Genomic DNA, 14447 nt, shown 5'->3' on the forward strand with positions numbered 1-14447 from the left:
GAATGTCTCAGTTTGGGTCTTGTGTCCAACTTTGGCCAAAACAGAGGAGTTTGGAGTAGCATAATACAAATATGACTGGCATGGGCTTGAGAAGTACTTAGAAAAAAGGGTCACCATAGGCTAGGCAGCTCCTCTAGAAGAAAGGCATCTGCTATAGTCTTGTACCTGCCCTCCCCCTCCCCCAAAAAAAGAGTAAATAAATTTATGCTTCTCAGGACTTGAGAGGAATTCAAGTTATGTCTTTTTTATTTCCTTTTCTCCCATCTTTAACTGGCTGTCATTTAAAAGAAAAATCTGGAGCACCTGGGTAGCTCTGTCTGTTAAGCGCTCGACTTCGGCTCGGGGCATGATCTAATGGTTCATGTGTCTGAGCCCCACATCAAGCTTTGCACTGACAGTGCAGAGTCTGCTTGGGATTCTCTCTCTCCTTCTCTCTCTGCCCCTCCCCCCCTCAAAATAAATAAACTTTAAAAAAATAAAAAGAAAAAGCCTTGTTAAAAATTCTATTTATTGAATGTTACATAGCAGGTGGTGAATGAATGAAAGCTGTCAAGTTCTATGTTTCTATTCTTAGCAAATGCTTTCCAGTCTACCTTTTAAACAATTTCTCTTTGTCTTTGCAAAACAAAATTAAGTTGCTGTTTAGGCAGATTGGTGTACTGGCAGGGGAACTAAAAGAATACCAAAGGCCTCCATTCTAGTTCCAAGTCCAAACCATTTATTTGCTGGGTAATCTTGAGCAAATTATGACCTCTCTCCGTCTGTTTCCTTACTAGTAAAATGGAGATCATAACAACAGCTCTTTTGAGCACAGTGGTCTTGTGAAGATAAAAAAGGAGGACATATACAAACAAAGGATAGTTTTCTTCCCCCTATCCCGAGAGAAGTTACTATTTTTAAAAGCTTATTTTTAGTCGCTGCCACTACCTTTTTATCTCTTAGAGTCTCCCTTAAAGCATTTTTAAGGTATGCAGGCCAATAAGTGGTGAATTCTTTTAAAGGTAGAAACTATCTTGGGGGCGATTTCGTGGAGTCCCCCAAATCTGGTGACTTGCTTGGGTACTTTGGCTGGCGATCTGGCTAGATTTCCTGAGGGAAAATGGGAAAATAGTTGACCTAACAACATCCTGTCAAGCACAGAGTTTAACCTGAGGCCAGTGCTGTTCAACCTCCACCTGGTCAGCTCTGAAGCAATCAGTCACCAGGCTGAGTGGTTACTTCTGACAAAACATCTTTATTGGCTGTCTCTATCCTGGTAATTTGTAGCTTCCTTTGGGTGATTTTGCATAGCTGTAAAGTGTTTAGGATGTAAAGAAATGAATGTTGGCTTTTATTGGAAATAAGGCAGAAAAAGAACACTAAAATGGAAATCAGAGAAAAAATTTAAAAGATAGGAGACTAAGAAGGAATTAGGAATCCAGGGAAGGGAACATCTGGCTTATAAAGATTGTAGGAATGGTTACTGAATGATTACATTACTGGGTAACATTTTGTGGGTGAATGAAACAAACTGTTTTTAAAAGGAAGAGGGAAAGGATATGATCCAGGAATAACTTAAAAGCCAATAAAGATAATTATGAATAAATGTTCAAAACATGGCATAGAATTTCAGCCGCTGACTTTTCAAAGATGCTTTATTAGTGTCTCAGACCATAGAAATTTTTAGCTTACTCTCCTAGATTATATGAAAATAAATAAAAATTAAGCAAAGCAACCTTCTTGCCATCCAACTTTGGTATGTAGCTTGTGAGAATTTTAGGAAGAGATGTGTGTTAATAGTGAATTTTTCATCTGAAAGTAGCCTGCCTTGTGCTTTATACCTTGACAGCATCTGTTCCAAAGCTGTGTCATTACCTGTATTTGCTGTTGTTTCTCTTCTGCTGCATGTCAAACTTGAAAACCAGCCTAATTTTGTAATTCTAGATTATTAACCTTCAATCCCTCGACTCCTTAACTCAGTGCTACTCTACAAATTAATTTTAATAGTAGCCACATTCTACTTGAAATTTATATATACACATATGTATGAAAATATGTAGATGATGGAGTACATAATTCCTTTGTGCTTTTTAGAAAGATGGCTTAATTGAGTTTTTGTTTTCTGTTTGTACTATTATGAATTGTTTATATAAATTGCTGAGTGATAAAGGATGGAGTGAGCTCTCTAAATAATAATCTCATTCGGGGTGTGTGTGTGTGTGTGTGTGTGTGTGTGTGTTTTAAATTTCTGATACTGACAGGTTTCATAAGGGTAGGCTTTCTGAATAACCATTTCAAAAATTAAGTGAAAAGTCATTAGTGGCAAATTACACACAATGATTTTAAGCCTCAGGAGACTAACTCTGTGTACACATTGAATAGTCATTTATTCTTAGTTTGTTGTAAATATAGCCAATTAAATTCACTGTAAAAAAAAAAAACAAAAAACAAAAACAAAACAACAACCTGAATTGCATTTGTTGTAAAATTGGTAAAGTGCTTGAATTTTAACACTTTGACATTTCAAAGCACATATAATAATTTTGGAACCTCTGGCAACTAATGAGATTGTAGATTTCTGATTAGCTTTATTCTTTGTTTCATCCTTTTCCCCCTTTCTCTTTTTGTAGATCTGAACAGAATTAAGAAGAAAGAACTTCCACAATCATAGCAGATGAAGATCCACTGGTAAATCAATCAGAAATTTTGGCCTGCCCGCCAAGGAAAAGGTAATTAGCTGTCTCAACATAGCTCAGGTGAATGAATGCAGTGCTTCTGATTATAATAGAGTTTGAATTTTACCAAAGGATGATAGTTTTTAAAGTTCAGGGTACCTGTGTAAGATCTCCAGTATAACCCTGAATATGATCTTACTAATATGACATGACTGTGAATTTAAGAGTACAATATTATTAGGTATGTGTTTGTCAAAAGAAAAAGTGCTAAATAACCATCTGCAACTTATAGGAGAACTTTGGAGATAGGAGCATTCCCTGTCCCCCATACATGTCTACTTTTTGCTAGGAATTTGTCCAAAGACATGCTCTTATGTTTCTGTCCAGTTCCACTTTACCTAGCTTCTCTTTTCTTTTCTCCACAAGCAATATAGAGCCAGCTGCTCAGAGCAGGGAAGATCCTAAGCAAAGTGTAAAATAGGCAGGAGTTCTTCAGGCACATTTTCTGGGCCCAGTGCCTTTGCCCAGGTCAGTACAAAAATAGCAGCCACTATTAATTGAGTTTCTCACTATATATTTGCCATTGTGCATTTACTATTTGGGGAAGAAGGTGGTAAGTTTCACATAATGTGAAAAAGAAGAAAAGTTCCTGGAGGAAATTTTTTTTTAAGTTTATTTGTTTATTTTGAGAGAGAGAGCGAGAGAGAGAGAGACAGCACATGCATGAGTGAGGGAGAGGCAGAGAGAGAGGGAGAGAGAATCCCAGGCAGGATCCACGTGGTCAGCTCAGAGCCTGACATGGGCCTTGAACTCACAAACCCACAGATCATGAGCTGGGCCAAAGTAGAGTCAAACATTTCACTCACTAACCCACCCAGGCATCCTAGGGAGGAATTTTTATTAAAACAAAACAAGAAAATCCATCTTCCTATCTACTCCTGAAAGGACTGAGGGGGCTTAAGATGCAGTTTAAGATGAGTCATTTAGGGATAAAATTGAACACGATCCCAACAGGGAAGACCAGAGTTTCAGCTTCTGAAATTGATCAGCTTGTATATTTAGGCAACAGACAAATGCAAAGCTTCAGTGAAGTTTAGGCAACTATAGCAAAGATGGAAGCAAACACTGTAAACAACACGAACATTCACCTTCAAAGATAACATTTTGAACAAAACAAACAGAAACAGGAACTTCAGGAAGGATGTAAGCTTTTTTTTTTTTTTAATGTTTATTTTGAGAGAGACAGAGAGGGAAGGAACAATCCCAAGCAGGCCTCACATTAGGTGCAGAGCCTGATGTGGGGCTCGATCCCAGGAACCGTGAGATCATGGCCCAAGCCAAAGTCAAGAGTCGGATGCTTAGCCATCTGAGCCACGCAGGCGCCCTAGGATGTAGCTATGTGTTTAGAATAAGTGACTGGGCTTTTCTGAAGTCTCTGCCTTCAAAATGGGCCTTTAAAATTTTCTGACCTGAAGCTGAAAAGGCAGACTCATCACAAAGGATGGCGTTCATTGAGGAATGTCTGAAAAGTGCCAGAGAAGAGAGGAGCAGGGTTTTCCTAGATGGTAGTGAGCACCTGGCAGTGGTGGGATGTGGGGGTTCCGGGGGAGGTAGAGAGAAAACACATTTGACCAAAATGCCAAAGGAGCTGTTCAGCCTGTGATTTCATTGAGCGTCCACTCTGAGCAGAGGGATTGTTCTTGAGGAGGAAAAGAGAATAGGAGGTGGTTTTCACAGACTACAAGTATGACTTCCTCTTTTTTGAATAGTGTTCAGATGAAAAGACTAATATGATACCAGGAAGTCAATGACAAAGGGCAGGGAAGGAAGAAGTATAACAAACTCAAGTCTGCCGGAAGAAGTGTGACAAAGTCACGTCCAGACAGGTAGAAGCATGAAATGCGCCAGGAGAACCGTGAGAAACTGTCAAATTCATGGCCAATGTAAAAGGGCAGCCCCTTTTTAGTGTCAGCTGATTATAGGCCCAATACCTATTCAACAAATGTTTCTTGAGTACCTTCTTGTGTCATGCTGTACTCTCTGGGCATTGGGGATCAGAGGGACAAAAATCTCTGCCACTGTAGCACTTCTTTTTTAATGGAAATAAATACATAATAGATAAAATATAGTAAGTGAATATATTGTACTAGATGGTGATAGTTGGTTGGGAAAAGCAGCTTAGGATAATGAGAATCAGGTGTGCTGATGAGGGCTGGAGCTGCAGTGTTAAATAAAGGTGATCAGGGTAGACTTTTTTTTTTTTTTTTTTTTTTTTGATGTTTGTTTATTTTTGACAGAGGGGCAGAGCAGGGGAGGAGCAGGGGAGGAGCAGGGGAGGAGCAGAGAGAGAGGTAGACATAGAATCTGAAGCAGGCTCCAGGCTCTGAGCTGTCAGCACAGAGCCTGATGAGGGGATCAAGCCCATAACTGAGAGATCATGACCTGAGCCAAAGTCAGACACTTAACCGACTCACCCAGATGCCCCAAAATACTTGCATATCTTAAACTTACATAATGTTAAATGTCAATTATATTCCAGTAAAGCTGGAAAAATGGAAACATTATACAAATTGTATGTTAATAAGAAGTCTCTTTAATTATATTCTTTCACTTCCTGTTCTCCCTAAGTCCAGAGTTACCTCAACTGTTTTCTATGCATAGATTTGTCATTATGATTATTACGGTTTCACAAAAATAGGCACATAGTCTGTAGTATTTTGCATGTTGCTTTTAAAAAAATTATACTTTGGCTGCCTTTCCGCTTGTTTCTTTTGGGCTGCTACATTATATGCTGTACTTTCATTTGTAAAAAAAAAAAAAAAAATGTGAGAAGCAAAAGTGGGGCACCTGGGTGGCTCAGTCACTTAAGCATCCTGATTTTGGCTCAGGTCATGATCTTACAGGTTTGTGAGATCGAGCCCCCGTATCAGGCTCTGCGCTGACAGCATAGAGCCTCTTTGGGATTCTTTCTCTCCCTGTTTCTCTGCCCTTCCCCTGCTTGCTCATGTGCATGCACTCTCTATCACTCTTTTTCAAAATAAATAAATAAATTTATTTTAAAAAAGAAGAAAAGCAAAGACCTCTATTACAAAGAGGATGAGGTATCATAAAATATAAGAATAGCTAACACTTAATGAGTACTGACTATGTGACAAGTGCTGTTCTGAACATATTACATAATTGACTCCTGGTAACAACCTTGTAAGTTAGAATACTGTTGGGATACTGTATAGATGAGGGGTACATACCCTTGTGGTCCTCCTTTTACAGAGAAGCTAACTAAGGGAGAGGCAAAATGTGTCCTGTTCAGGCCCAGAGTTAGGCAGTGGCAGAAATGGGCTCCGGGACAAGTTTTACCTCCCACTGATGGTCGTCTCCCACCATCACCTCTTTGTAGGTCTAAACATTCTCATCACTCCCAAAGGACGGTCTTGTTTCCATTAAACAGTAACTCCTCATTTTCCCCTCCCCTCAGGCCCTGAAAGCCACCCGTCTATTCTCTGTCTCTGTACATTTTCCTATTCTGGATATTTTACATACATGAAATCATACAGTACGTGGCCTTTTGTGTCTGGCTTCTTTTACGTGGCTTGTGTTTGAGGATCCTCTGTGTTGTAGCATGTACCAGAACTTTACTCCTTTTAATTGCTGAATAATACTCCATTGTGTGTATACATTGATCAGTTGATGGGCCTTTGGGTTGCTCCCACCTTTTGGCTATTTATTGTAAGTAATGCCATTATGAACATTGGTGTACAAATATCTGTTTGAGTCCCTGCTTTCAATTCTTTTGAATATATACATCTAGAAATGGAATTAGAGGATCTTATTGTAAATCTGTGTTTAACCTTTTGAGGGACTGCCAAATTGTTATCCACAGGGGTTGTACCATTTTGCATTCCCACCAGCAATGTACAAGAATTCCATTTTTCTCTCACATCTTTGCCAAGATTGTTTTTTTCTGTTTTGCTTTGATAATGGACATTCTTTTGGTTGGGAATTGGTATCTTACTGTGGATTTTCTAGTATTTCTCTAATGACAAATGATGCTGAATATCTTTTCATTTGCTTCTTGGTTATTTGTGTTGTCTTCTTTGGACAAATGTCTGTTGAGATCCTTTGCCAATTTTGAAAATTGGATTATTTGCCTCCTTTTTTTTTTTTTTTTTTTTTTTTGAGTTGTAAGATTTCTTTATACATTCTAAATACAAGTTCGTTATCAAATATGTGATTTGCAAATTTTTTCTCCCTGTGGAGTCTTTTTACTTTTTGAGAGTGTCCTTTGAAGCACAAAGGTTTAATGGTTTTGGTGAAGTCCAGCTTATCTCTTTGGCTCTGTTTTTAAGAAATACTTGGTAAGTCAGATTCTAGACTCTAGCTTATTAACCACTGATTTAGGATTGCTGCTCTCTGCTGCCACTTCCCCCAGAAACCATTTGGAAAAATGCTAATGCTTTGTGCAAATACCTGTTTTCTGAAGTGGAGAGAGGCAGAGAGCTCTGGAGAGTAGGGAGGGTAGATTTCTCACCAGTAGCAATTTTGTTTCAGTTCGATTTTTTCCTGCTCCTGAAGTTCCTTCACTTGGACCAGTGTGGTGGGGAGGAGGCTGTGATCAAAGTCTCTGGGTCCATGGGGCGCCTGGGTGGCTCAGTCGGTTAAGCGGCCGACTTCGGCTCAGGTCATGATCTTGCGGTCCGTGAGTTCGAGCCCCGCGTCGAGCTCTGTGCTGACAGCTCAGAGCCTGGAGCCTGTTTCAAATTCTGTGTCTCTCTCTCTCTGACCCTCCCCCATTCATGCTCTGTCTCTCTCTGTATCAAAAATAAATAAACATTAAAAAAAAAAATTAAAAAAAAAAAAACAAAAACAAAGTCTCTGGGTCCTGCAGGTTTTACATTGATCAAAATAGAGGCTAAACTAGGTTAAGTAGGTTAAAATGTCAGAAACTTTGCCTTCTGTCCTAGATTGTAGCATTTAAAATCAGAATGTCCATGGGATGTAGTAATTGTGTGTTTCTAGGAAGAAAGGTTTAGGGACTGTCACATCTAGAGGGTCATTTGGGTTAAGGTCTCCCCTTTTATATGAGAAAATATGTGTTTGGGGTAGGATTTGAAGACAGAAAACTACATTCATTCATTCACTCACATGTTTAGTGGAAGATAGTTAAGTCTGCATGCCATTTATCTCTACCAAGGAGAGGAACATTTTATTTTGGAGGTGGATGGGGGATTAAAGCTTCTGTGGAATAGTCTGTCCTTTGGGAAAGAAGCAGTACAAACCCTGATGGCTATAGGATCAGGGTGTACACAACAATGGGGAAAAGCAAGGGGGTCATGTTGGTGAGGTCTAGGACTTTGCTCAGAACTGGAACTTTGCTGGGGGAAGGGGGAAGAAAGTTGTGTTGTTCCTTCCCTCTTGTACTAACACACCTGCACTGTTAGTCCTGGAGTGTAGCCTTAAGGCATTTTGCTGACGAGCTTTGGGACCTGGCCACCACACATCTTATGGTAGGTAGATTCCAAGTTCCCAATGACACGCTTAGGTTGGGAATGCAGACAGTTGATCCCTGGGAAAAGTAAGCATATATCTCATTGCTACCTTGCTTTCAGAACCCATACTCTTAACCCCAGTCCATGAAGTCCTGTGATTTAGAGGTGGGGATGAGTTCTCATGGGCTTAGTGTGAGGGATCAGGAAAGCTTTTGTTAAAGAAAAGGGATTTGAGGAAGGACTTGGCTAAACAGTAGGATTTAAGCCAAGGGAGGGAAAGTATTATAAATAGAGTGACCTTTATGAACAGAGCTTGGGGGCTGCGGTCTGGAGTGGGGAGCGTGTTTGAAGCTATCAGTTGGTCATTTTGGCTGAATTGTAGAGTACCTGCTGGAGGGAACTCTGTGGGGCGTGGTGGCGTGGGACCAACTCTAGAGGACCCTGAGTGCTAGGAGAGAAGTTTTTACTGAATTCAGTGGTCAGGGGGGAGCCCCTAAAACTGTTAGAGCAAGAACGGACATAAAACTAAAGCCATTCTTCATTCTGCAAGACTGGTGTGATAGTATAGCATGGGTAGGTTAAAATTGGGGCTTTCCATGTGACAGCATAAAAATGGCTAACAGTGCTTTTGTACTATGAGCTCTCCTAATATTCCTCATGAAGCAGATAACTCCTGTTTGACTAATTTTATAGATGATAAAACTGGTACAGAGAGGTTAAATATGTAACTCCCCAGAGTTACATAGCTAGTACGTGGTAGAACGGGGATTCAGCCTGGGCAGGTCAGCTCTAGAACTCCTGTTCTTAACTGGGGGCCCTATAAGGTGGTAACACTTACAGTCACTTCAGTGAAACACTGAACACTGCAACAGTACAAAGAAGACATAGGAAATTATTTTTAACAGTGTGTTTAATCTTTGCATTTTATTGCATCTGAGGCAGTGCACCAGAACTTTATATAGTCAGCCTCTCTTTATAGCTAAACGCTGGTCTGACTTTTTCCATTTTTTTCCCATAACTTTTTCCCCCTCTATTCTTGTTTTTCTTTTTTCTTTTTTTTTTTTTTTTTTTTTGTTTTTAAAGCTACTTAAAGGCTTTAAGTGAAGATTTTAAATCAAGTTTGTTAGTAGTTTAAATTTGCAGGCCAGTATTAAATCCCTAGAAACACTTGATCTGTATTCAATTTACAGTTAAAACTTATTACTTTGTATTTTTAAATCTTTCTCTTCCTTCAAACAGTCTGGTATTAGTGGTGAATGTTTCTTTGGGAGAATTCATCCGTAGCTACACACATGTGATTAAGAAAACAAACTCAGTATTCAAAATTTTGCGCGACTTGGCAAATGACACAGCTTGTAGAATGAATACGTGTACGGGTTAAGTCTTTAAAAAGATAATTGCCCTCATCTTTAAATTTCCACCTTTGCAACCATCCTTATTATTTCTGATTTTGCACTTGATTGTCAGGAATGCCAGCCACTGAGCTGAATTCAATTTCCTCCTTCCACTGTTCTCCCCCTGCTGGAATAGAGGTATTCATGACAGGCTTTAAGGATTTCACTAGAGGGAGCATAGTTAAAGGGTTCTTGCCTGCCAACCTCACATGCAGAAGAGAGCCCTGGCTCTGGAGAAGAAAGAGGGAGAGAGAGAGGTGTGGTCAGAGGAGGGAGAGAGGATATGAATTAAGGCTCAGCCAATTTTAAGAGAAATAAACCAAAACCAAAATATTCCTAATTCAGGGGATCTGAGTTTCTTGTTTCTCAAATGACTGCAGTCCTTTGGGGTTGATAATGGAGAATCTCTGTTACCAACCCTGTAATTTGCACAGATAAATATACTGTGGTTCCTGGTTTTCAAGTTTATTAAAATGTTGTAGTGGGACCAGTGGGGTTTTTTTCCAAATAAAAAGGAGGTTGTGTGGGCTCTTGCATCTTAGAGGTTTTGGACAGTTTCAGCCATTTTACATTAAACCAGATTTAAAGAGTGGAAAAGATCAACTTTTATTTTTGCCACTTAGTGATGCCTTTGGCCTTTGAACAAAGCATTTTACAAGTGGATCTGCTGTGCGAAGAACACTTTTTGTAAAGAGAGACCTTGTTACCCTTGGCACCTACTGGGAACGTCCCTAAATTTGGATGGTGAAGTCAGGCCATATTTTAAATGCATCCCTGGAAGAGATGAAATGTTCAGAATTTGGCAGCATTTCGCCTCTGACGGCCTAGTTCTTAAGCCACATACAGTCTAATTGGTGGTGACAGCCTTTTGCATAAGAGCATTTTGATGAATTAAATTATTTCCAGTACTTCTTATTCTTCTCATGTCGTCAGCAAAATCGCTATGTTGTGTTTACCTTGTGCCTACCAGGTACAATGTGTTAGGCAATAAGGAAATGTTTGATCAATTGAGTCCTCATTAGTCAAACCTTATAAAACATAGCATTTATCTATGCAGATAGATATTGAAGATCCTCATAGCTGTGAGACATAATCAGTATGCTGGCAGGAACACTGATAGCATACAAGGCACACTACTATATTAAAATAATTACATTAAATGAATATAAATTGTATTAGCAATTTTCTTTTTATATTTTGGGGGGTATAGAGGACAGGTATTTAGGTAAGAAGTCCTTAGGGTTTTTTATTATGGCCTGGTAGGTAAAATAAGTATTTGAGTTTCTGCTGTACTCTTGTTTACAGACTGTGCCCTTTGTATAAGGAATACTTTGGAAATATTGCCCCAATTTGTGTATCAGAACACTGGACTTTCTCAGCTAACAGTTTTGACTTTTGTTGGTGACTCATTTGAACTGTGGGAAACCCAAACCAACTATGGATATCAGAAACTGCCTAATCTGGAAGGGTTTAGGACTTTCTTATGGGTGTAGAGAGTGTGGTAAATGCATTGGCTTCAGCAGAAGAAGATTGGTGGGGAGATGTCATGGAGTTGCCTGTTATCCTTCAGCTTCAAAGTTAAATACATTTCACAGATAAGAATTGATCTGGATTGCTTAGTTTGATATAAGACGTTTATGTATACTGTTCACTTTGTGTTAAGCTTTGTACCAACTTTCCGTGGATCTTTTCACATATTCCTCAGAAGAAACCTAGCTTTATCTCCATTTTACCTATTAGGACACTGAGGTGCAGACAGGTTAGGTAATTTGCTCCGGTTACACAACTTTTAAGTGGAAGAGCAAGTACATGGACCCAGAAAGAATTCCTAGCACCTAGGTCCAGAGCCCTCCTTAATGGTCGTTATTTGTTTTTTTGTTTTGTTTTTGTTTTTAAAATTTTTTTAATGTTTATTTTAGAGAGAGACAGAGACAGAGCATGAGCGGGGGAGGGGCAGAGAGAGAGACACACACACACAGAATCTGAAGCAGGCTCCAGGCTCTGAGCTTTCAGCACTGAACCCGATGTGGGGCCCGAATTCATGAGCCGTGAGATCATGACCTGAGCTGAAGTTGGATGCTCAACCGACTGAGCCATCCAGGCGCCCGATGGTCCTTATTTGTAAGTTGGAAGTAATACACCTTTCCCCTTACACAGTTTTGCATGTTAGTTGAGATAACGTGAACAGTACCTCTGGCAATCTTGGCACCCAGTAGGAGCTCAACAACTGAGAGTTACTATTAGTAACAACTTCTCTTAATAAAGTTCATAATGCTGAGAGGATACTTATTACATTTCACTTTATATTCTGTTGTATTTTCTTTATTAAACGACTCAAAAACTGTAAAGAAAAAAGAAAGATGTGTTGAGCAACAGTAAGGACAGAAGTGAAGTATTATAAAGTGCCACATTGAGCCCATTGGCCAGAGGTTATATTAGTGAATCTTGAAGGATTTTCACATGTAAAAAGAGGGAAATCAAGCAGTGTCTTGAGGAAGTGGGTCTGTGCTTTCCCCTTATTTTCATTCTCACACTGTACTCAGAGATGAGAAGGGCTGTATTTAACTGGCAAGCTCCCTTTGCTATCTATATAGCTGGGTTGTTCTAAGCTTTTTTAAAAAATGGCAGCTCCAAATGATATTCAAATTCACAAATTTTCATTTCTCTCAAAAATTTTTTTAATGTTTATTTATTTTTGAGAAAGAGCGCGCAAGGAGGGGAGGGGAAGAGAAAGAGATAAACATAGACTCTGAGGCAGGCTCCGGGCTCCAAGCTGTCAGAGCCTGACATGGGGCTGGAACCCACGAACAATGAGATCATGACCTGAGCTGAAGTTGGATGCTTGACTACTGAGCCAACAGGTGCCCCTAAATTTTCATTTATCTTAAAGGTAGAACTATAAAATTCAAAGTTATTAATAAACTGTGTACTTTAATCTAGGAAAACTGAGAAGGTGGATATTTTAATATAATTTTACAGATTTTTCAGTAATTTGGGATGAATTAAAAATTCAAAGTATGCTGGGGCTTCCAATATTGAGGGCCTATTTTTTTTAGTGTTTATTTATTTATTTTGAGGGTGGGGAGGGGCAGAGGAAGAGGGAAGAGAGAGAATACCAAGCAGGCTCCACACTGTCATCACAGAGCCCCATGTGGGGCTTGATCTCAGGAAGCCTGAGATCATGACATGAGCAGAAATCAAGAGTCTGATGCTTAACTGACTGAGCCACTCAAGTGTTCCTGAGGGCCTATATTAAGAGTTAGGAACCCTATTAGTACCAAACGAATTATATGTTTTGCCCCCACATTTTTCTCACTATCAGTGAGAAAAGGAAGTTAAAGCCTTAGAAATGATTTGTTTTTTTAATCCTTCCAATAATTTCCACCATTTTTGGGGTTGTTTTGTTTCTACTACTTCTTAGATAAAGACAGAAAGCATGCATCATTTCACTTTTTGAAACTTATGTTAGCATGCAATCCAGGAAAATTTTACAGAGTTATTTCTAAATCTTTTTAAAATAAAAAAATCATGTGTGTGTGTGTATTTTTAACGCTTGTAAATTTTCAACTTAAACCCTTTCTTATAAGAGCCCTGCGTTAAGTTTAGATTGCAATAATATTTCCTTATTAATTTTTACTCTTATTTAAACATTTTTGTTGGACTTTGTTTCTTTAGCAGAGAAGTTGGCCACCTCTATCATGCCAGATGTTCCAGATAAAAAACATGAAACCCTCTTTCTCCCCACCTAGAGAAAGCACCTGTAAGCAAACAACTATGACAGACGTGCCACAAGAGTGCTATTATTGCCACGTGAAACATGATGATCAAAATCCTTGTTTCTGTCACAGGCTTCAGATTCTCACGTCAGTTTGAAATAACAGAGCACTTACTGAGAGTGGTTGGTGTGGTCTGCTACTGTTTCAAGTACTTCACACGCTTTAGTTATTAAGTAGTCTTTTATTTTGCTATCTTTACCTATCACTTAAGCAAAAGCTTTGCAGGGCGCGCGCGTGTTTGTGTGTGTCTGTTGAGGAGGGGTGCTAAATTTTGTGGGCTAGTGCTTAATTTAGTACACAAAAATCTGACAAAACTCTTCTAAACACGTTTTCTAGAAGTGCTGTATATTCTCCTAAGCCCTGGGTCCCGCCCCTGCCGAAGCAAAGACAACCATAAAGAGGGAGGGACTAACAACTCCATCTGAAAATGAACCCGATTTTAAAATGGCAAGATTTTTTAAAAAAAAATTTTCGGGGCGAACGAATCACTTCTAGGAGCAATGGAAGGGGAAATAGAGAAATTTCGGGTAGTGTCTCCAAAACCTGTATACAGAATCACCGCCGCCTGTCTCTCCATCTTAAACTGGTTTCATGATCTCTCTTTGCTAGACGAGAAGTTCAAGTTCGCAGGGCGCACGCTGTGACCTCTAGTGGTGGGCATCCGGCGAACACCGGGGCTTCGGGCTGACACCTGGGACGGCACCTGGGCCGCATTTCCTTGCCGGCCGGTGGTTTCCTACACATTAGGCGGCGGCTTGCCATTCATGCTTTTGACAGCTGCGTGGCCTCCCGCGAGCGGAAAGTGAAGTGCTCCCTGCACCAGCCTCTGGGCCCCTGGTCCGAAACCTCGGGCGGGAGGGCCCGACAGCGACCACATTCGATGGTGCCCCGGGGCCGGCCAGCCTGCTCCTCCATAGGTGGCTGCGTTTCCGACTTCGCCCTGGCTCCACTCCGGGGGCTTGACGTGCAAACTTCGCCGGAGCGAGCTGAGAGGGAGGGACCGGCGTGGGGGAGGAGGCGGCGGGAGGCGCCTCTGCTTAAGGGAGCCGGCCGGGCGCCGCGGCTCGGACGGACGCGCGGACGGAAGGAAGGAGCGGGGCCGCCGGGCCCGGCCCGGGGATGCGAGCGGCCTCAGGG

The 14447-nt window shown here is 40.4% G+C and overlaps 1 protein-coding gene across 3 annotated transcripts in view; it reads left to right on the plus strand.

Moving 5' to 3' along the window:
• ATXN7 (ataxin 7) overlaps positions 1-14447 on the plus strand; it is a 142358-nt gene that overhangs the window by 33548 nt on the left and 94363 nt on the right. For 2 of the 3 annotated variants that reach the window (XM_049640848.1, XM_049640844.1), the window contains exon 1: positions 7525-14446. In XM_049640848.1, the coding sequence (XP_049496805.1) occupies positions 14191-14446 (256 nt within the window). In that variant the 5' untranslated portion in view covers positions 7525-14190. Of the gene's footprint in view, positions 1-2609; positions 2709-7524; position 14447 lie in introns of those variants that run through there. The other variant, XM_049640845.1, reaches the window with a different exon arrangement.

The sequence above is a fragment of the Panthera uncia genome, chromosome A2 (genome assembly GCF_023721935.1).
Source record: "Panthera uncia isolate 11264 chromosome A2, Puncia_PCG_1.0, whole genome shotgun sequence".
NCBI classification, from domain to species: domain Eukaryota; kingdom Metazoa; phylum Chordata; class Mammalia; order Carnivora; family Felidae; genus Panthera; species Panthera uncia.